This window comes from Bufo bufo, chromosome 5 (genome assembly GCF_905171765.1).
Source record: "Bufo bufo chromosome 5, aBufBuf1.1, whole genome shotgun sequence".
NCBI classification, from domain to species: domain Eukaryota; kingdom Metazoa; phylum Chordata; class Amphibia; order Anura; family Bufonidae; genus Bufo; species Bufo bufo.
Genome location: NC_053393.1, coordinates 58,391,283 through 58,412,715, shown reverse-complemented (window position 1 = coordinate 58,412,715; position 21,433 = coordinate 58,391,283). Strand labels below are relative to the sequence as shown.

Here is a 21,433-nt window from a genome sequence, read left to right as displayed (position 1 = left end):
CGAGCCAACAGCGTAGCAAAAGAGGGAGCAGTGGGCAAAATCAGAACACCCGCCGCCAAGAGACTCCGCCTGCTACTGACCGCCGCCATCTGGGACCGAGCACCCCAAAGGCAGCTTCAAGGAGTTCCCTGGCATGGCACTTCTTCAAACAATGTGCTGACGACAAGACCCGAGGGGTTTGCACGCTGTGCCATCAGAGCCTGAAGCGAGGCATTAACGTTCTGAACCTTAGCACAACCTGCATGACCAGGCACCTGCATGCAAAGCATGAACTGCAGTGGAGTAAACACCTTAAAAACAAGGAAGTCACTCAGGCTCCCCCTGCTACCTCTTCTGCTGCTGCCGCCTCGGCATCTTCTGCTGCTGCCGCTGCCTCGGCCTCTTCTGCTGCTGCTGCCGCCGCCTCGGCCTCTTCCTCTGCCTCTGGAGGAACGTTGGCACCTGCCGCCCAGCAAACATGGGATGTACCACCAACACCACCACCTGCGTCACCAAGCATCTCCACCATGTCACACGGCAGCGTTCAGCTCTCCATCTCACAAACATTTGAGAGAAAGCTTAAATTCCCACCTAGCCACCCTCGATCCCTGGCCCTGAATGCCAGCATTTCTAAACTACTGGCCTATGAAATGCTGTCATTTAGGCTGGTGGACACACACAGCTTCAAACAGATAATGTCACTTGCTGTCCCACAGTATGTTGTTCCCAGCCGCCACTACTTCTCCAAGAGAGCCGTGCCTTCCCTGCACAAACAAGTGTCCGATAAAATCAAGTGTGCACTGCGCAACGCCATCTGTGGCAAGGTCCACCTAACCACAGATACGTGGACCAGTAAGCACGGCCAGGGACGTTATATCTCCCTAACTGCACACTGGGTAAGTGTAGTGGCGGCTGGGCCCCAGGCGGAGAGCTGTTTGGCGCACGTCCTTCCGCCGCCAAGGATCGCAGGGCAACATTCTTTGCCTCCTGTCTCCTCCTCCTCCTACTCAGCTTCCTCCTCCTCTTCTTCCACCTGCTCATCCAGTCAGCCACACACCTTCACCACCAACTTCAGCACAGCACGGGGTAAACGTCAGCAGGCCATTCTGAAACTCATATGTTTGGGGGACAGGCCCCACACCGCACAGGAGTTGTGGCGGGTATAGAACAACAGACCGACGAGTGGTTGCTGCCGGTGAGCCTCAAGCCCGGCCTGGTGGTGTGCGATAATGGGCAAAATCTCGTTGCAGCTCTGGGACTAGCCGGTTTGACGCACATCCCTTGCCTGGCGCATGTGCTGAATTTGGTGGTGCAGAAGTTCATTCGCAACTACCCCGACATGTCAGAGCTGCTGCATAAAGTGCGGGCCGTCTGTTCGCGCTTCCGGCGTTCACACCCTGCCGCTGCTCGCCTGTCTGCGCTACAGCGTAACTTCGGCCTTCCCGCTCACCGCCTCATATGCGACGTGCCCACCAGGTGGAACTCCACCTTGCATATGCTGGACAGACTGTGCGAGCAGCAGCAGGCCATAGTGGAGTTTCAACTGCAGCACGAACGGGTCAGTCGCACTGTGGATCAGACCCACTTCACCACCAATGACTGGGCCTCCATGCGAGACCTGTGTGCCTTGTTGCGCTGTTTCGAGTACTCCACCAACATGGCCAGTGGCAATGACGCCGTTATCAGCATTACAATACCACTTCTATGTCTCCTTGAGAAAACACTTAGGGCTATGATGGAAGAGGAGGTGGCCGGGGAGGAAGAGGGGTGATTTTTAGCACTTTCAGGCCAGTCTCTTCGAAGTGACTCAGAGGGAGGTTTTTTTCAACACCAGAGGCCAGGTACAAATGTGGCCAGACAGGGCCCACTACTGGAGGACGAGGAGGACGAGGATGAGGTGGAGGAGGATGAGGATGAAGCATGTTCACAGCGGGGTGGCACCCAAAGCAGCTCGGGCCCATCACTGGTGCGTGGCTGGGGGGAAACACAGGACGATGACGATACGCCTCCCACAGAGGACAGCTTGTCCTTACCTCTGGGCAGCCTGGCACACATGAGCGACTACATGCTGCAGTGCCTGCGCAACGACAGCAGAGTTGCCCACATTTTAACGTGTGCGGACTACTGGGTTGCCACCCTGCTGGATCCCCGATACAAAGACAATGTGCCCCCCTTACTTCCTACACTGGAGCGTGATAGGAAGATGCGCGAGTACAAGCGCACGTTGGTAGACGCGCTACTGAGAGCATTACCAAATGTCACAGGGGAACCAGTGGAAGCCCAAGGCGAAGGCAGAGGAGGAGCAAGAGGTCGCCAACGCAGCTGTGTCACGCCCAGCTCCTCTGAGGGCAAGGTTAACATGGCAGAGATGTGGAAAAGTTTTGTCAACACGCCACAGCTAAGTGCACCACCACCTGATACGGAACGTGTTAGCAGGAGGCAACATTTCACTAACATGGTGGAACAGTACCTGTGTACACCCCTCCACGTACTGACTGATGGTTCGGCCCCATTCAACTTCTGGGTCTCCAAATTGTCCACGTGGCCAGAGCTAGCCTTTTATGCCTTGGAGGTGCTGGCCTGCCCGGCGGCCAGCGTTTTGTCTGAACGTGTATTCAGCACGGCAGGGGGCGTCATTACAGACAAACGCAGCCGCCTGTCTACAGCCAATGTGGACAAGCTGACGTTCATAAAAATGAACCAGGCATGGATCCCACAGGACCTGTCCATCCCTTGTGCAGATTAGATATTAACTACCTCCCCTTAACAATATATTATTCTACTCCAGGGCACTTCCTCATTCAATACTATTTTTAATTTCATTTTACCATTATATTGCGGGGCAACCCAAAGTTGAATGAACCTCTCCTCTGTCTGGGTGACGGGGCCTAAATGTGTGACAGTGGCCTGTTCCAGTGGTGGGTGACGTGAAGCCTGATTCTCTGCTATGACATGAATACAGATTCTGCGCTGACATAAGGCCAGATTCTCTGTTACTGGACCTCTCTCCTCTGCCTGGGTGCCTGGGCCTAAATGTGTGACAGTGGCCTGTTCCAGTGGTGGGTGACGTGAAGCCTGATTCTCTGCTATGACATGAAGACAGATTCTGCGCTGACATAAGGCCAGATTCTCTGTTACGGGACCTCTCTCCTCTGCCTGGGTGCCTGGGCCTAAATGTGTGACAGTGGCCTGTTCCAGTGGTGGGTGACGTGAAGCCTGATTCTCTGCTATGACATGAAGACAGATTCTGCGTTGACATAAGGCCAGATTCTCTGTTACGGGACCGCTCTCCTCTGTCTGGGTGCCGGGGCCTAAATGTGTGACAGTGGCCTGTTCCATTGGTGGGTGACGTGAAGCCTGATTCTCTGCTATGACATGAAGACAGATTCTGCGCTGACATAAGGCCAGATTCTCTGTTACGGGACCTCTCCTCTGCCTGGGTGCCTGGGCCTAAATGTGTGACAGTGGCCTGTTCCAGTGGTGGGTGACGTGAAGCCTGATTCTCTGCTATGACATGAAGACTGATTCTGCGCTGACATGAAGCCAGATTCTCTGCTATGGCATGAAGAGACTGATTCTCTGCTGACATGAAGCCAGATTCTTTGCTATGGCATGAAGAAACTGATTCTCTGCTGACGTGAAGCCAGATTCTCTGCTATGGGACCTCTGTCCAATTGATATTGGTTCATTTTTATTTTTTTTATTTTAATTTTAATTCATTTCCCTATCCACATTTGTTTGCAGGGGATTTACCTACATGTTGCTGCCTTTTGCAGCCCTCTAGCTCTTTCCTGGGCTGTTTTACAGCCTTTTTAGTGCCCAAAAGTTCGGGTCCCCATTGACTTCAATGGGGTTCGGGTTCGGGACGAAGTTCGGATCGGGTTCGGATCCCGAACCCGAACATTTCCGGGAAGTTCGGCCGAACTTCTCGAACCCGAACATCCAGGTGTTCGCTCAACTCTAATTGTGAACAGACCAAAAGCGATCGGCTGGATAATTTTGCATAGAAAAAACAATAATTTTCTTTGTGATCATCAAAGGTGATCATTAAAGCCTACTAGGCCAACAATGGGCCCACACTGCAGAATCATTGTTTTCTGGGTCACTTAACTGTCACTGAACTACCTCAACACGACCATAGGCTTTGATAAAACCCCATCGCCTGCAATCTCCTAAACGTGCGCACGAGCACAGTCATCACTACACCAAGATTGACGCGTAGAGGTATAAAATTTAGGTCATGAGTGTGTCAACTATATTGACAACTCTTTGCGGTTGTCTAAAATCTATTCCATACACGTCCCCTGATATGGGACGTAACAGGGATTAAACTGATAGAAATAGTACTACTTAACACACCTAATAATAATGATAATAATAATAATAATAATAATACTTGTGGACGTCACAGGGATTAAACTGATAAGAATAGTACTACTAAACACACCGCTCCTATCTGGTGGTACAGTAGATTGCACGCGCAGTGCCCCATATTGGACTTAGGAGTACCGACCAAGCATTTTTTTTCATCTCCCGGTTCCTAAAATCGATTCCATATACACGTCCCCTGATAGGGGACGTAAGAGGGATTAAACTGATAAGAATAGTACTACTTAACACACCGCTCCTATCTGGTGGCACAGTAGATTGCACGCGCAGTACCCCAAATTGGACGTAGGAGGACCGACCAAGCATCTTTTTCCATCTCCCGGTTCCTAAAATCGATTCCATATACACGTCCCCTGATAGGGGACATAACAGGGATTAAACTGATAAGAATAGTACTACTTAACACACCGCTCCTATCTGGTGGCACAGTAGATTGCACGCGCAGTGCCCCAAATTGGAAGTAGGAGGACCGACCAAGCATCTTTTTCCATCTCCCGGTTCCTAAAATCAATTCCATATACACGTCCCCTTATAGGGGACATAACAGGGATTAAACTGATAGGAATAGTACTACTTAACAAACCTTATAATAACGCAGAGAGAGGCAACGCATAGAGAGGAGTCTGAAGAAGAGGAGTCAGAGGAGAAAGGTGGCTTTGAGGAGGTAGAAGACCAACCACAGCAGGCGTCCCAGGGGGCTTGTTGTCACCTTTCGGGGACCCTTGGTGTTGTACGTGGCTGGGTGGAGGAAGAGACCTTCAATGACGTCAGTGAGGACAAGGAACGGGACATGGCTAGCTTGGTATCCAACCTTGTGCAAATGGGGAGTTTGCGGTTGTGCAAATGGACTGTTTGCGGTTGTTTGCGGCGCGTTAAACGGGGAGTTTTGTCTGTCACTGTGAAGCGGGCGTAACCCTTACACTACCTGATCGATACAACATCATACCTGATATTCCAAACAATTTAGGAATTTATAGATTAAAACCCGACTCTGCGTCAACTATGTCATTTTCCATGGGAGTTTTGCCATGGATCCCCCTCCGGCATGCCACAGTCCAGGTGTTAGTCCCCTTGAAACAACTTTTCCATTACTATTGTGGCCAGAAAGAGTCCCTGTGGGTTTTAAAATTCGCCTGCCTATTGAAGTCTATGGCGGTTCGCCCGGTTCGCCCGTTCACGAACATTTGCGGAAATTTGCATTCGCCGTTCGCGAACGGAAAATCTTATGTTCGCGACATCTCTAGTCATGAGGTGGAGAGGGTGGGAACATCATGAGAAATCCACAGAGTGCCCCTATGACATAGTGGTGCGATGGAAGCATCATTAGGAGATCACAGAGTGGCCCAATAGCAGAGTGTTGAGGTGTCAGCAGCAGCATCAGGAGGCGGCCACAGAGTGGCACAATGACAGTGTGGAGGTGGCAGCAGCCGCATCAGGAGGCTACGGAGTGGCACAATGACAGAGTGTAGAGGTGGTGGCAGCAGCAGAAGCATCAGGAGGAGTCCACAGGGTGGAACAATGACAATGTGGAGGTGGCAACAGCATCAGGAGGCAACAGAGTGGCAAGTAGTGATGGACAAACATCTGCCGGGACGGTTCGCGAACGCGATCAAATGTTCGCGAACCGCAAGTTTACGGTGAGTCCTGTCACGACCACCCCCGTGTAAATCAGACTTCTGACCGCCAGGACGCCCCAGCGTGGAGAAAAGCCCAACCGAGGGTGGACCGCGACAGGGGGGAGATTCAGAATTACCCAAACAGTCAATCCTGCACACCCCTAATTTTCTGCTGCCACCACGTTCGTGAGTGAACGACACTATAATTGTAGGGATAGGGGTTCGGACCACTCACAGATCAGCCCCACTATCACGCTACAAGCTAACCCAATCGAGTCATAAAACATTTATGTCTCTAATATCAGTCTACTATAAAACAGGTAGGTCTCTTCAGGGCGTATGAGTACTTTGTTGCAGTGGGGCTTAGAGCTATAAGAGAGAGACAATTTAAAAGATATGAAAATATCTTTTACTATAAGTAACACAGAAGTGAAACAAACAATGCATACAAAAGTTTACAGAAAAATATTACAATAGCAAGCTGGAATCATGTGGAAAATAAACAAGGATAAAAAGAGAAATACTATCTTGGATTTTGCCTATGCAAAATCCAGGCACAAACTTACGTTCCAACGGACAGCCTATCGGCGATGTGACCACAGGGCAAAAAGGTCTCTTCTCCCATTGCGCACTGACCTTTATGCCCCATTCTGTGGGAGGGTAAGGGGGGGTTGGCCCAGCCAATCGCTGGCCAAGGGCTGCACGGTGGGTGTTCCTGAAGGAGGGTTTTGGGAGGGCTTGTTCGACCCTCCCTTCTGCTGGCCAGGCCACTTTTCCCTAATTTTACAAATGAGGCCCATAACTTTGCCGGCGTAATAAATATGAAAAACCGGGCACTTGTGCGGGGTCCCCCATGAATTTATGGACGATTCTATGGGTGACACCCCACCTCTCTCCCCTCCAGGTGACTAGTAACCCATTTCCCAGTCTGGGAAGACCCCAGAGCTGCCAAGTTTGGACTCTCCTGGTTCCTCTGGGTGAGAGGTGCACTTTGAGGGTACCTACATTTTTGGGTCATAACTCCAATATGCTTTTTGGGGTTCTCAGAGCACGGTTCACATGTCTCTCCTATGCGCTCCCCCCTCCCAGCTATCTCTGCTTCTGATGTGTAAATTGAGCAGGCTGCAAGGAAGGGCCAACTAGCATGTGTTTAGCTTTCATGGTTTCAAAGGTGGGCATGAGACGCATGGGCTGGGGTCTGTCCTTAGAAGCTTTCCCAGGTGTGAAGTGATCTCAGCAGGTGGTGATTAGAGTCTGTGGTCTCCAAAGGGCTACAGGAATGACCATATATGGACGTCCTGTTTCCAGATTAGATGTGGTTAATTTTTCTAAACTGACAGTCATTTTTTTAATAAGATCCGGACAGGGACGTGACATCGCGTCACAGGTCCCACTCATTTTAATGGCAGGCGAACCTGAAAAACCTTCAGCTCATATTTGCAGCCAAGAAATAATTACTAGAAGTGCACAAATAGTCCCACAATATGGACAGTGACATACCAGATGTATTATTCAAATTTGTGATCTTCATTCATCATTCAAAATATCGGCAATATAATTTTCGCATACGCGAATGCGCAAATGCACTATACAATACCCAAATGCACTTTAAAGAAAGTATATTGGTATATAACACCCCGCTTCCCCGTCCAGAACCTTACCCTATATAAAAATGGCCCTCGTATGCCCCTAGCACCTAGGCCCCTGACTTCCAGGTGATCACTAAATACATCTATGTGTTTTTGACTTATTATAAAAGTATATTATAAGTATACCGCACTCTGTGTATCACACCTATTGATAGCAGTCTTTAAAAATACTTTTGTGGCCCTATTAGCTAGCGTTTAATGTGTCTAAAAGCCTGTCCCTGCTCCACACAGCAACCTCTCACTACCCTGGCAAAACACTGAATGTAAAATGGCGGCCATATCAGGTTTATTTATAAGGTAGGGGGTATGTCTATGTGCTGAAACGTCTCAATTGGCTGTCCTGTACCACCTGATGCATTTGTCATGGGTCAAAGTTATTTACAATGTAAAAGAATATGGCGGGCGCGAATATCTCCATATGTTCGCATGTTCGGCGAATCGCGAACACGCAAAGTTCGCCGTGAAAAGACCGCCGGGCGAACCGCAAGGCCATCTCTAGTGGCAAGGTCAAGGTGACATAGTGTGGAGGTGGTAGCAGCATTAGGAGGCCACGCAATTGCAAGGTGGCATAGTGTGGAGGTGTCAGCAGCATCAGGGGACCACAGAGTGGCAAAATGACATAGTGTGGAGATGGCAGCAGCATCAGGATACCACAGAGTAGCATAATGACAGAGTGTGAAGGTGGCGGCGTCAGCATCAGGAGGAAGGCATAGGGTGGCAAAATGACAGTGTGGAGGTGGCAGCAGCATCAGTAGACCACAGAGTGTCAAGGTGACATATTGTGGAAGTTGCGGCAGCATCAGGAGACCACAGAGTGGCACAATGACAGAGTGTGGAGGTGGCAGCAGCAGCAGCATCAGGAGGAGGGCACAGGGTGGCACAATGACAGTGAGGAGGTGGCAGCAGAAGCATCAGGGGACCACAGAGTGGCAAGGTGACAGTGTTGAGGTAGCAACAGCATCAGGAGACCACAGAGTGGCAAGGTGACATAGTGTGGAGGTGGCAGCAGGATCAGGAGACCACAAAGTGACCTGGTGAAAGAGTGGGGAGGTGGGTGGCAATACCAGGAGTGGGGAGTACCAGCTGAAGATGGTGGGTGAAAGAAGGAGCACTTGGCATCAAACTTGTGGCATCAGGCGGGTGGCAGCCTCAGAATAGTAGCTGAGGAAGGTAGCCAAAAGAAACCGGTCTCTTTTGTCAAAGTGTTGATGTGGCACCATGGATGATCTAATCTGATGCATCAGACATTGGTGGGTGGAAATCCTGGCTGATCCACACCTGATTAATCTTGACAAAAGTCAGTCTCTCAACATTTTGGATGGACAGGCAAATTCTTCTTGGGGTAACTATGGCCCCTGCCGCACTAAACACCTGCTCTGATGCCACACTATTGGCCAGGCAGGACAGCTTTTCCAAGAAAAACTCTGCCAGTTGTGGCCACAAATCCAGTTTGGCTGCCCAGTACTCCAGTGGATCTTCAATGTGGGATGGCAGGGTGCTGTCCAAGTATGCTACCACCTGCTGGTTCAGGTACTGCTCCAGGTCTAGCTGCTGCTGCTGGTGAATAGTTTCCTCACTAGGTGGGTGAAGAAAGCTGCTCATCAGCGACTCTAGACTCAAGTTGCTGCTGATGGAGCTGGAACTGCTCCTATCCCCCCACCCTGCCATAGCAGCTATGGCAGAAGAACATGAGCACAAAGGGCCCCCCCAGTCAGACCTGCGAGAGGATGGACGATGGTGCAGATAGGCAGCGGCCAACTCACTACATAGGATGTCTCCATAGTAGTTCAGTTTGTCTTCCCTCTCCGCGGATGTAAAAAAAAGGCCTCATCTTTTGACCGGTAGCAACGGTCCAACAAGGTGGAGAGCCAGAAGTCTGCCGAAAGCTGACAATTCGGCTGTCACTACGGAAGCAAGTGAGCATGCATCCGGCCATTTGTGCAATTGACTCAGAGGGACTCCCTGCATCAACATCCACTGCATACTGCCACGGTGTGTCTGGGTCCTCTTCCTCTTCTTCCTCATTGTCCTGTTGGCTGCTCCTGCTCCTCCTCTCCTGTCACCTGTGTGGAAAAACCACCTATTTCGCTACACATTGCTTGTGCTCCAATGTCTTCCTCCTCCACCAGTTCAGCCCCCACAAGTATAATGTGGCCGTGAGATCTAGGCGCCACATCTTCAGTCCCCTGAACAGCCAAATTTTAAACAGGATCTGTTCCAGGACATGAAGCAGTGGAATTACATTGTTCATCCCGTAGTCCTGGCGTCCTGGCAATTTTTGAGACATCTTGCAGACAGGTGGAAGACTTCAGGAACAACCAGATTGAACACGTGTGCCATGCAGGGAGCATGGCTCAGCCCTCCTTGATGCAGCGCCGACACCATATTCTTCCCGTTGTCACCATGGTTCCGATTTTCAGTTGTTGAGGAGAAAGCCAGGATTCGATTTCTCGATGAAAGACACGCAGCAGTTCCTCCGCTGTGTTACTCCGTTTGCCCAGACAAACCAAGTGCAGAACAGCGTGACAGTGGAGGTTGAGTACACGGTGGAGGATGAGGAGGCAGAGGCGGACATTGTCGCAGGACCAAAGGTGTGAGAACGTGGAGGCGGAAGTGGCGTCACCTGGCCAAGTTGCTGGTGTGGCTGTGCAGAAACCACATTCACCCATTGGCCTGTAAAGGACATGTATTGTCCCTGACCATAGTTACAGCTCTACACGTCGGCGCTGCCGTGCACTTTGCCAGACACCGACAGGCAAAGTAATTTTTTTGCCAAAAAGGCAGTACCAGCCTTGCATTCACATGAAGAACAGAAGGTGGGCCAGTCCGGCCCACCTTCTGTTCTTCATGTGAATGCAAGGCTGGTACTGCCTTTTTGGCAAAAAAATTATTGCCTGGGACTCTCCACCTCAGTTCAGCACAAGCCATCAGTTCTCTGAAAGGTGCAGAGTCCACCACTTGGAAAGGGAGGGACTGCAGCACCAGCAACTTGGCCAGGAGCAAATTCAGCTTCTGCACTGTTGAATGAGTGCACGCATACTGTTTTCTCTTGGCAATCGCTTTGGTGATCGATTGCTGACAGAATGACTGACAAGGAGTAGGAGCAGGAGCATCAGGACCAGCAGATAATGGGAAGGATAGACAGCTCCCTTCGGCTGAGGTGGTGGAGCCTTGACTGCCTGAAATCGGGTGCATGCCACTGGATGATCCAGCGATTGCTGCGGCAGGCTGGACAACCACATCGGAGCAATGGTTCTCCCAGGACACTTCATGGTGATGCTTCATATGTTGACGCAGGGCCGTGGTGCCAACATTGGCACCCTGGCCACTCTTCACCTTCTGCCCAAAGATTCTTCAAATGGCCATGTTTACCTCCTTCGACAGCTAAGCAAAAAACTGCCTCACCACGAGTAGGTGATTTTTCCCCCAACACTCTGCATTAACTGACTGCTACCGCCGCTATCTCTGTGAACCCCTGCAATACTACTTTCCAGGCAGGTAGGCACCTGTGAAGCTGGTGGTCTACCCTGGGCATGTTTGGCTACTGACCTCCCACTTCTGCCACCCTGCTGACTCCTGGCCACGCTAGCGACTTGCTGGCTCCGCCGCTGCCTCATGGGCAAGCTGCCACCCTTTTCTCTTGATGATGATGAAGCCCCTAATTCACCCGGCTCCCAAGTGCAATAAGCCACATCATCATCATCGAGTACTGTCTGCACTAGGGGTGGCTGATGTCACTTGGAACGAAGTGGATGGCCGAGTCAACCATTCAAGAACCCCTGGGTTGCTGGTCAAGACACAACCACTAGATGACACTGGGAGCTCAGGCCTCTTGCTGCGACTCCTACTGCCATGCCCCCTTACTCTGCTGCGAACTGTGCCTACGCCAGAAACATTTAGGCCTCTGCCACTCCCCTGTGCAAGGCCTGGAACTTCTCTGTCTGACATACTGTTAGATCAAATAAATAAATAAAAAGGAAATTAAAACACCCCAAAACAGTCTGTAATTTACTCACTTCATCACACAACAGCTAATAAGCCCTTTTTTCCCCCACTAATACACGCCAAAATGGTCTTTAGAACATATAACTGCATCAAACAGCACTTGCACCCCAATAACAAGAATGGTTTGCTGGAATTACAGAGCTGTATAATGGCAATTTGGATCCGCAGTCAGTGCAGCAAGGTGTAATAGGATTGTTCCGGTTACCCAGGCTGTAACCTCCCCTACTGAACCCTGTTTTGCTTCAATACTGTGGAATGATTCCTCCCTATCCTTTTCCTACACTTCTAATGCTCTTTTCCTGATTTTCTATTAAGCAAAATATAACTTTTCAAGTGTTTCCTAGCACTATCCCTAGCGCCTGCTGACTTCTCTCCCTGCACATACACTTGAAAATGGCTGAATCCAAGATGGCCAAGGCTATTTATAGGGCTGTGACATCACAGGGCTGGATGGCTGCTGATTGGCTGCATGCATGACATTGTGGGTGATCCCTAGTTCCCAGAGTTCCTTGCTCCATTTCCTAACACAAGTAGCAGCCATTTTAGGAAAATATGCGATTCTTTACCACGAAGCGTGAGGACATTCTGATTCAGTGCGAATCTAATTTTTCCTGAAATTCGGATCGTATTCCACTTCGTCAACTTCGATTCGCTCATCTCTAGTGTTTATTGTAAACTTAACATTCGCTATATCCATACATTTGCTTTTAAAGGGTTGTCTCACCATAGAGCTGCCTGGCAACCACAGGATTTAGAAGCAATGCTTCTACAGGAAAATGGAGTGCATAATAGAGAAACCACATGGTTGCACAAAGCTCCACAATAGAGACCTATGAAGACTCCATGTGGCAGACTATAGAGTCCATGCTAGACCAATTGACATCTGCGATGAAAGGCAAAGTTTTGCTTAGCATTTAGGCTTAACCAACATGATAGTCAATATAACCAGGCTGTGTAAGGAGGCCCTCCTTTATTACCAAGCAAACGATCCAACAACCTCCATAATAAAAGATGAAGGATAAAGATATGTTTTGATAATGATTGCCCAAATCGCTGGTAACAACCTATTTTGGCATCTATTGACTTCAATGTCAGATCTTCCTTTACCCAAAAAAATGGGGGTCATTGGGAGTAGTGTAGAAGGTACAATAAAGTAGATTCTGGATAACTTTGATTTAAAATATATATTAAATTATTAAAGAGAATCTGCCACCAGAATAAACCCTTGTAACTTAGAGCATCTGTTCAATTATTGGGTTGAGATTTTTGCTTATGAAGGAAAACATTTTCCTTATGACCTCTGATTTTAGAGTAAAATTGCACCTTCGAGCGACTTTTCAAATGTCAGCCTGCATTCATATATGACACATTATAATACTTGTAGCTGTATATGTGCGGTGGCTCAGCTGTCACATTCTATTATGTACTTTGCAAATTGTAAGAAACAGCAATAACTGTCAGCTAATACGAATTATACATTGTCTTCTATTTTCTCTTTCATTCTAGTGCCCTGTGGAGGAATTTTAACAAAGCGTAAGGGGACTATTCTGTCTCCTGGCTACCCGGAGCCATATGACAACAATTTGAACTGTATATGGAAAATCACTGTGCCGGAGGGAGCAGGCATTCAAGTAAGATCATAAGACATTTTCAAACCCTTGTCACATTTGTTTTCCTTTGATGACAGGCAAAGAATTTATTAAAGTCAATAAAGTGATATATTTCAGTGTCTATAGTGCAAGGAGTCCAATGCTGAACATGCGTCAGCAGAACTATGTACTTATAATTTTTGTACTTGGGCCAAGGCTTATTCAGTCAGCCCCATAGATGTGCCCAACCTTATCTTTTCTGCAATTGGGGCACTTTCGATTCTAGGAGACCTCATAATGCTATATTCAACTTTTTAGGGCAATTGGGGCACTTTCGATTCTGACCTAATTTATTCAGTGTGATTCAAATCAGACTCAAAAGGAATTTTGGGAAATTGGCTCATTTGTAATGCTATTATTAAAAAAAATTAAAACCCTCGGCAGGTAGTAAGACACATCACAACCACTGGGCGGCAGTAAATAGACATATAGGATGGACATCGTATGGCACAATATCACAATTTTTTTTTTTAAAAGATAGTATTTTTATTTCACACATTTCTTTATATGTTGAACCAAGAGCAAAGTTATGGAGGGACACATCAGTATGTACATTACAAATGTTTGGGAAACTATGCTTAAAATTTAACTTTTGTTTTACTTTTTTTTTAAATACAAAATGCTTTGCTGATTAAGAATCTTTCATAAGAAGTGATGATCCATCACCAGGATCGTAAAAAATTGTGAACTTTATTATAAATATTCCATTAAAAATTATGTCCCATAAGCAAAAGTGCAGCAATTATGACCTACTCGTTTTGATCACCCAGTGATCTTAATTATGGCATAAAGATTTTATCACACATAAATACTATATATATTTATTTCTTGAGTTCACAAATGAATGTAGAAATGGTTACATGCGTGGGGGATAATACAAGCTCACTCACAAGCTCAAATCCTAACCCTTTCATGAGTGAAAAAGCCTACACATAAATGCTGTTAAAATAAAATAACATAAAAATATCTAACCAGCTGTCTGTGCATGCAAACTATTGGAAAAGCATATGCATATAGTTCATAGGAGTGGATAAATAAATGAATTGACTATATATACTTTGTAATCATATCTTCCAGATAGATATGTTTTAAAAACGTCTGATTCAAGAAAAAACTGCATACTCAGACATTATATGGTTCAAAACAATTTTCTTTTTAACAAAGCTAGAACTAGTCCTGTACAACAATAGGTCCAGAGATCTCCTAATTCATTGCTCCAGTAGGCAACTTTATTTATTTCACAGTTGTCACAGCTTCTAACAGTAGATATGGCAGGTGGTAGTTAAAGGATGGAAATGAGCATGTGTGACCACCTCAGAGATGTTACTGAGGTGGTCAGAGAAAGAAGGAAAATAACTTATTACATAACTTTGCATCTATCTACAAAAGTATTCAGGTGCTGGTTTGAAAAAAATTACATATTTATATAGTTAATATGGTTTAAAAAAGACATGCGTCCATCAAGTTCAACCAAGGGATAGGTGGGGATGCAAATACCAAAAGAAATTGAGACTCAGATTTCTACACGTTTTCATAAGCATTAATGTTTTTTTACTTTTAAGAATTTGTCTAAACCCTTTTTGAAACTGTCCACTGCTCCTGCTGTGACCACGTCCTGAGGAAGTCTATTCCACAGCTTCACAGTTCTTACAGTAAAGAAGCTTTGACACTTCCAGAGACTGAACTTTTTCTTCTCCAGTTGGAAAAGAAAAGTTTCTTCATAACTTAGTTTCTTCATAACTAAGACCCTCCATGTGCCTTATCAGTTTAGTCGCTCGCCTATATACTTTTTCCAGCTGCAGAGCGTCCTTTCTATGGACTGGTGCCTAGAACTGAACTGCATATTCCAGATGAGGCCGCACCAACGCTTTGTAAAGTGGTAATATTACATCCCTGCCCCGCGAGTCCATGCCTCGTTTAATGCATGACAATATCTTGGTGGCCTTAGAAGCAGCTGATTTACATTGTGTGCTGTAATTTAATCTACCATCCACAAGGACACCCAAATCATTCTCTATAAGTGACTCTTCCAGTGCTACATCACCTAGGACTATTGAATATTTTTCATGGGACATCCCCTTGAAATCCCCTCCCATACAGTATTAGGGTATTAGGCCCCTAAATTGCCCCACAAAGAGAAATTCCTCCTTAGTTTCTCCAAATTGAATACTCACCTACTCCAAACTCTCAGGAGAGCTAAGCAGGTCTACAGTCTTTATTGTCTGTGGCTAGGCAAAGCTAACACAATGTCACTGCATTGCACCTGCCTGTCCCAAAAAATTGGTGGCAGGGGAATAATGGAACAGGAAGCTAATGGCTCCTTGCTTCACTATTGTATTTGATGCAGATACAGTTGAAGTTAGGTCATACAGCAACTATCCCAGGAATCTGGATTCTGGACAGGAAGACTGTCCTGCTGGATTTGGGATATAGGGAAAATTAGAGCTTTGTCTGATCGCTTATAATGTTATATTGTTTAATTAATGAAATATATATGTTAGGTACTGCGCGACCTATACCCCCTATTACTTTCTAAATCAGAATGGCACCTTGAAGGTACGCAGTGATTATAACAGAGACTTACAGTTTAATTGGGATGTCTTTATCCTAGATGTTCCTCTGTAGGCGCTGTTCTTCTGCGTCTTTCTAGTTTTCTTCTTTTTTCTTTTTTCTTTTCTTTTTGGTGCCGTTCGGGATGAGGAAAGGTGTAGGGGGCTGAGCTCTAATGGTAATGACTGTTTTTTATAAAAATATATATGGAGCTTGCCCCGGCCGGTGGCACAGCTCGTGGTTAAAAGGAGCCGCTTGTTCGCGCTCGCTCGGAGCGCTGCGTGACGTCACGGCAGTGGCTACGGTGGACCAGGAGGACCAAAGTTTACTCCAATACGTTTCGATTAGTTCGCTAATCTTCGTCAGGGATGATTCCTCTGGCTCCTGGTGCTATTTTTAAAGGTCTGTAACTCCTCCCTTCCCTAACTCCTGCATCCCTGGCATTCTTGATTGATGTTTTAGTTGAAGGCAAATAGTTCTATCTCTGAGTTTAGTCCCGAGGGTACCAGAGTATTTAAGTTGAATATCCAGCGGCTTTCCGATCTGTACATTTTCTTAATAAAATCTCCTCCTCTTTTGTCTTTTTTAACTATTTCGATACCACAGAAAGTGGTGCCGCTGTAGTTTCCTCCGTGTTTGTCCTTATAATGTCTAGAGAGTGGGTGGCCCTCATATTTCCTTCCTATGTTGTAAATATGTTCCCCTATTCTTTTGCTTATAGTTCTCTTTGTACGTCCTATATATGTTTTTTTGCACGGACATGTTATGGCGTATATTGCACCCTAACTTCTGCAGGTTATATGATCCTTTATTTTATATGTTTCTGTGTCCCCTGTCCATTCATTTTTTATTTCCATGTTAGTGTGCTGTTTTTTATTTGTTTTTAGTTTTTTGCAGACACCACAATAGCCACACAGTTCAACTCAGTGCAAGTGCCGGTGTATCACTAGTGTTTTACCTTTACAATATATCGCCAACACACCTAGGCCAGCTGCACATAAATAAACTAATTAATAATAACAAATAAAACCAAAACTAATAAAACGGATAAAAAGATAAAATTTAAAAAAAAAAAAAAAAATCAAATAAAGATAAAAATAAAAATAAAAATAGGAACAAAATAGGAAATAGATAACTGTGGAACATATACCGCTACACAAATTTAAACAGCTCAATAGGACCAAAACCTACAAAGAAGAATATTAAACTTGGAGATAAAAAATACCCACAACAAAAGAGTAAAATCAATTAGAGAAATCCAATTGATACACCTACCACACAAAGAAATAATATAAAAATTATGGTGGGACAGAAAAGTCAGAATACAGAGGGTACAAACCTTCTTTGGATCATACAAAAGACAATCCGAAGTGTTCAATCAAGACAATGGCATACAGTTCACATATGTGAAGGACACACTCAGAGAATTAGAACAACTCCTAATTCTCGAGATGAAGGACCTCTGGGAAATTACCTCACTGGAGAAATACCTTGAATGGGATATCATACCCAAGGGATTAAAAGTAGAGAAGACACTGTCAGGGGACATGGGAGAACATGGCACAATAAATGAATGGGAACGCATGTTCCATGAATTCTCCCGCAATGCAATTAAATTCATCATCAATAAAAGGGGAGAAAGATTGCGCAAAACTAATAAAATAATTATGGCAACATTTGAAACACTGAGACCTTGGAAAGACCATGCGAGTATCCATCAACTGGTAGAAAATATAAAAAGAAGAATTCACCAGAAAGAAGAGGAAATTAAAGAAAAGAAGAGCAGAAAATTTAACCGTGATGCATTACCAAAAAATCACACGGAATATAACAGCCAGGACTCCTTTAAAACACTGGACGAAGGTAGATATAGCCAAGTGGAGGAACACACATCCATCTTCACAGTACATGAAGAGGACAATTATCAAGACGAGGGGGACATACAAATAGAACAACCGATACCAATAACCCCAGAAGTCATCATCAGAAGACAAAACGAAGTCACAAATAGAAATGAAATACAGACGGACAACCGCTATGAGGTACTGATGAATTATGAGACAGATGAGGAAGAAATAGCTCCCTCCCATCAACAGAAGAAAACACAAGAAAGAGACAGACAAGACAAACGAAACCCGTTAGAAGACAATCATCAAAAAGATGAGAAAGAACACAATATCGAAGGAAATGATGCGAAGGTTATTACAAATAACCACAACACCAGGAAAAAAGAATCAAGAACCACAAACCAAACAATGACAACAAGAAATACACACAGAAATAAATCTCAAGAGCAGGAAAGAGGACGTAATGAACAGAGAGAAAAAAGAACAACAATAAAAAAAACTGTGAAACAGGATTTTTTTCTGAGAAGAAAAAGTGCAAGAGGGGTAATAGAGGAGGGAAACTCGCCCAAAAGAAGAAACTAAAACAAAAGGAGATCAGAATGGGGTCAGGACAGAAGATTTTTAACCTTAGCACACACATACTAACAAAGGGAGAACAAAACATCCTGGAAAAAGGGTTAAAATTTGCACCCAGTACGCTGTTCAATAAATTTGAAGCGTTCATAGGGATCCGCAAATTTATGAGAAGACTAGCCCTAAAGAAATATTTCATAAAAAAAACAACAAAAAAACAACAATAATAGGGAAGATACCAATAGAATCTACCAATCCGACAAAACAGAAGCAACAGAAGACAACTATTCAGAAAAGGGATACAAACACACTGATTTAAAAGCAAAATCCAAATACCATCCAGTGCAAGAATATTCACAGGCACTTAACAGTTTCATGAACATGGTCACTAAGGACATACGAAAAATCAGTCCAAAAAAGCAAAAACATAATAAAAAACATCTAGGAAATATATCCTATGCAGAACGGGAAGCACTAACAAAAATACAAGAAAATGACAAAATCATCCTAAGACCTGCTGACAAAGGCGGGGGAATTGTAATACTGGACAAAGAGAAATACCAACAGGAAGCATACAAACTACTAGGAGACAAGAAAACATACAAAATATTAAAAAATTACCCAACAGAAGGGTTCAAAAAGGAATTAGGTGAACTAGTTTTAGGTGAACTTGTATATCTCATAAGGGAAACAGGTTCTTGGCAATAACCAAAGACAATTACCTTTCCCAACTGGTTCAGGACCCGACTAGAGGGACGGCCATACTGGACTTAGTATTAACCAATAGACCTGACAGAACAACAGACTTGCAGGTTGGGGGACACCTGGGAAATAGTGACCATAAAGTAATAACCTTCCAATTATCTTTCAAACGAGCGTTTCTACAGGGAGGAACAAAAATACCAAACTTCAAAAAAGCTAAATTTAGCCAACTAAGAGAGGCCATAGGCCTAACTAACTGGGACAAAGTCCTCACAAATACAGACACAAAATGGGATATCTTTAAAAACATCCTAAAATCTCATTGTGAGTGGTACATACCGTATGGTAATAAAAGGTTAAGGAACAAAAAGAAACCAATGTGGATAAATAGAACTGTAAAGAAAGCAATAAATGACAAAAAAAAAGCATATAAAACACTAAAACAGGAGGGTAGCACGGAAGCACTGAAAAACTATAAGGAAAAAAATAGAACATGTAAAAAACAAATAAAAGCGGCCAAACTAGAGACCGAGAGATTAATTGCCAAAGAGAGTAAAACTAACCCAAAAATGTTCTTCAATTATATAAATGTTAAAAAGTATAAATCTGAAGGTGTCGGCCCTTTAAAGAGTAGTGAGGGGGAGTCGCAGAGAGCGACGAGGAGAAAGCAAAGCTGTTAAACATTTTTTTTTCCAATGTATTCACTGAGGAAAATAAATTGTCAGATGACATGCAGAATGCAAAAATAAATTCCCCAGTAAAAGTGTCCTGTCTGACCCAGGAAGAAGTACATCGGCGACTTAAAAAGATTAAAATAGACAAATCGCCAGGACCGGATGACATACACCCACGTATCCTAAAGGATTTAAGTAATGTCATAGCCAGACCCTTATTTCTGATATTTGCAGACTCTATACTGACATGGAATGTCCCACAGGATTGGCGCGTGGCATATGTGGTGCCAATATTCAAAAAGGGGCCAAAAACAGAGCCTGGAAACTATAGGCCGGTAAGTTTAACATCTGTTGTGGGTAAACTGTTTGAAGGTTTTCTGAGAGATGCTATATTAGAGCATCTCAACGGAAATAAGCAAATAACACCATATCAGCATGGCTTCGTGAGGGATCGGTCATGTCAAACTAATTTAATCAGTTTCTATGAGGAGGTAAGTTCTAGACTTGACAGCGGCGAATCAATGGATGTTGTATATCTGGACTTCTCCAAAGCATTTGACACTGTACCACATAAAAGGTTAGTATATAAAATGAGAATGCTCGGACTGGGAGAAAACATCTGTATGTGGGTAAGTAACTGGCTGAGTGATAGAAAACATAGGGTGGTTATTAACGGTGCACACTCAGATTGGGTCACTGTTACTAGTGGAGTACCTCAGGGGTCAGTATTAATGATCTTGTAGAAGGCTTGCATAGTAAAGTATCAATTTTCGCAGATGACACTAAACTGTGTAAAGTAATTTACACTGATGAGGACAGTATACTACTACAGAGGGATCTGGATAGATTGGAGGCTTGGGCAGATAAGTGGCAGATGAGGTTTAACACTGATAAATGTAAAGTTATGCACATGGGAAGGAAAAATGCAAGTCACCCGTACATACTAAATGGTAAAACACTCGGTAACACTGACTTGGAAAAGGATCTAGGAATTTTAATAAACAGCAAACTAAGCAGCAAAAACCAGTGTCAGGCAGCTGCTGCCAAGGCCAACAAGATAATGGGTTGCATCAGAAGGGGCATAGATTCCCGTGATATGAACATAGTCCTACCACTTTACAAATCGCTAGTCAGACCACACATGGAGTACTGTGTACAGTTCTGGGCTCCTGTAAACAAGGCAGACATAGCAGAGCTGGAGAGGGTCCAGAGGAGGGCAACTAAAGTAATAACTGGAATGGGGCAACTACAGTACCCTCAAAGATTATCAAAATTAGGGTTATTCACTTTAGAAAAAAGACGACTGAGGGGAGATCTAATTAATATGTATAAATATATCAGGGGTCAGTACAGAGATCTATCCCATCAGCTATTTATCCCCAGGACTGTGACTGTGACGAGGGGACATCCTCTGCGTCTGGAGGAAAGAAGGTTTGTACACAAACATAGAAGAGGATTCTTTACGGTAAGAGCAGTGAGACTATGGAACTCTCTGCCTGAGGAGGTAGTGATGGTGAGTACAATAAAGGAATTCAAGAGGGGCCTGGACGTATTTCTGGAGCTTAATAATATTACAGGCTATAGCTACTAGAGAGGGGTCGTTGATCCAGGGAGTTATTCTGATTGCATGATTGGAGTCGGGAAGGAATTTTTTATTCCCCTAAAGTGGAGAAAATTGGCTTCTACCTCACAGGGTTTTTTGCCTTCCTCTGGATCAACTTGCAGGATAACAGGCCGAACTGGATGGACAAATGTCTTTTTTCGGCCTTATGTACTATGTTACTATGTTACTATGTTACT

General features: G+C 45.0%; 1 protein-coding gene across 1 annotated transcript in view; it reads left to right on the top strand.

The window, feature by feature from the left end:
• The window catches only part of CSMD3 (CUB and Sushi multiple domains 3), a 1,177,406-nt gene that overhangs the window by 774,837 nt on the left and 381,136 nt on the right, over positions 1–21,433 (top strand). Inside the window, exon 33 of the mRNA XM_040431881.1 lies at positions 13,145–13,269. Within this exon, the coding sequence (XP_040287815.1) occupies positions 13,145–13,269 (125 nt within the window). The remainder of the gene's footprint in view (positions 1–13,144; positions 13,270–21,433) is intronic.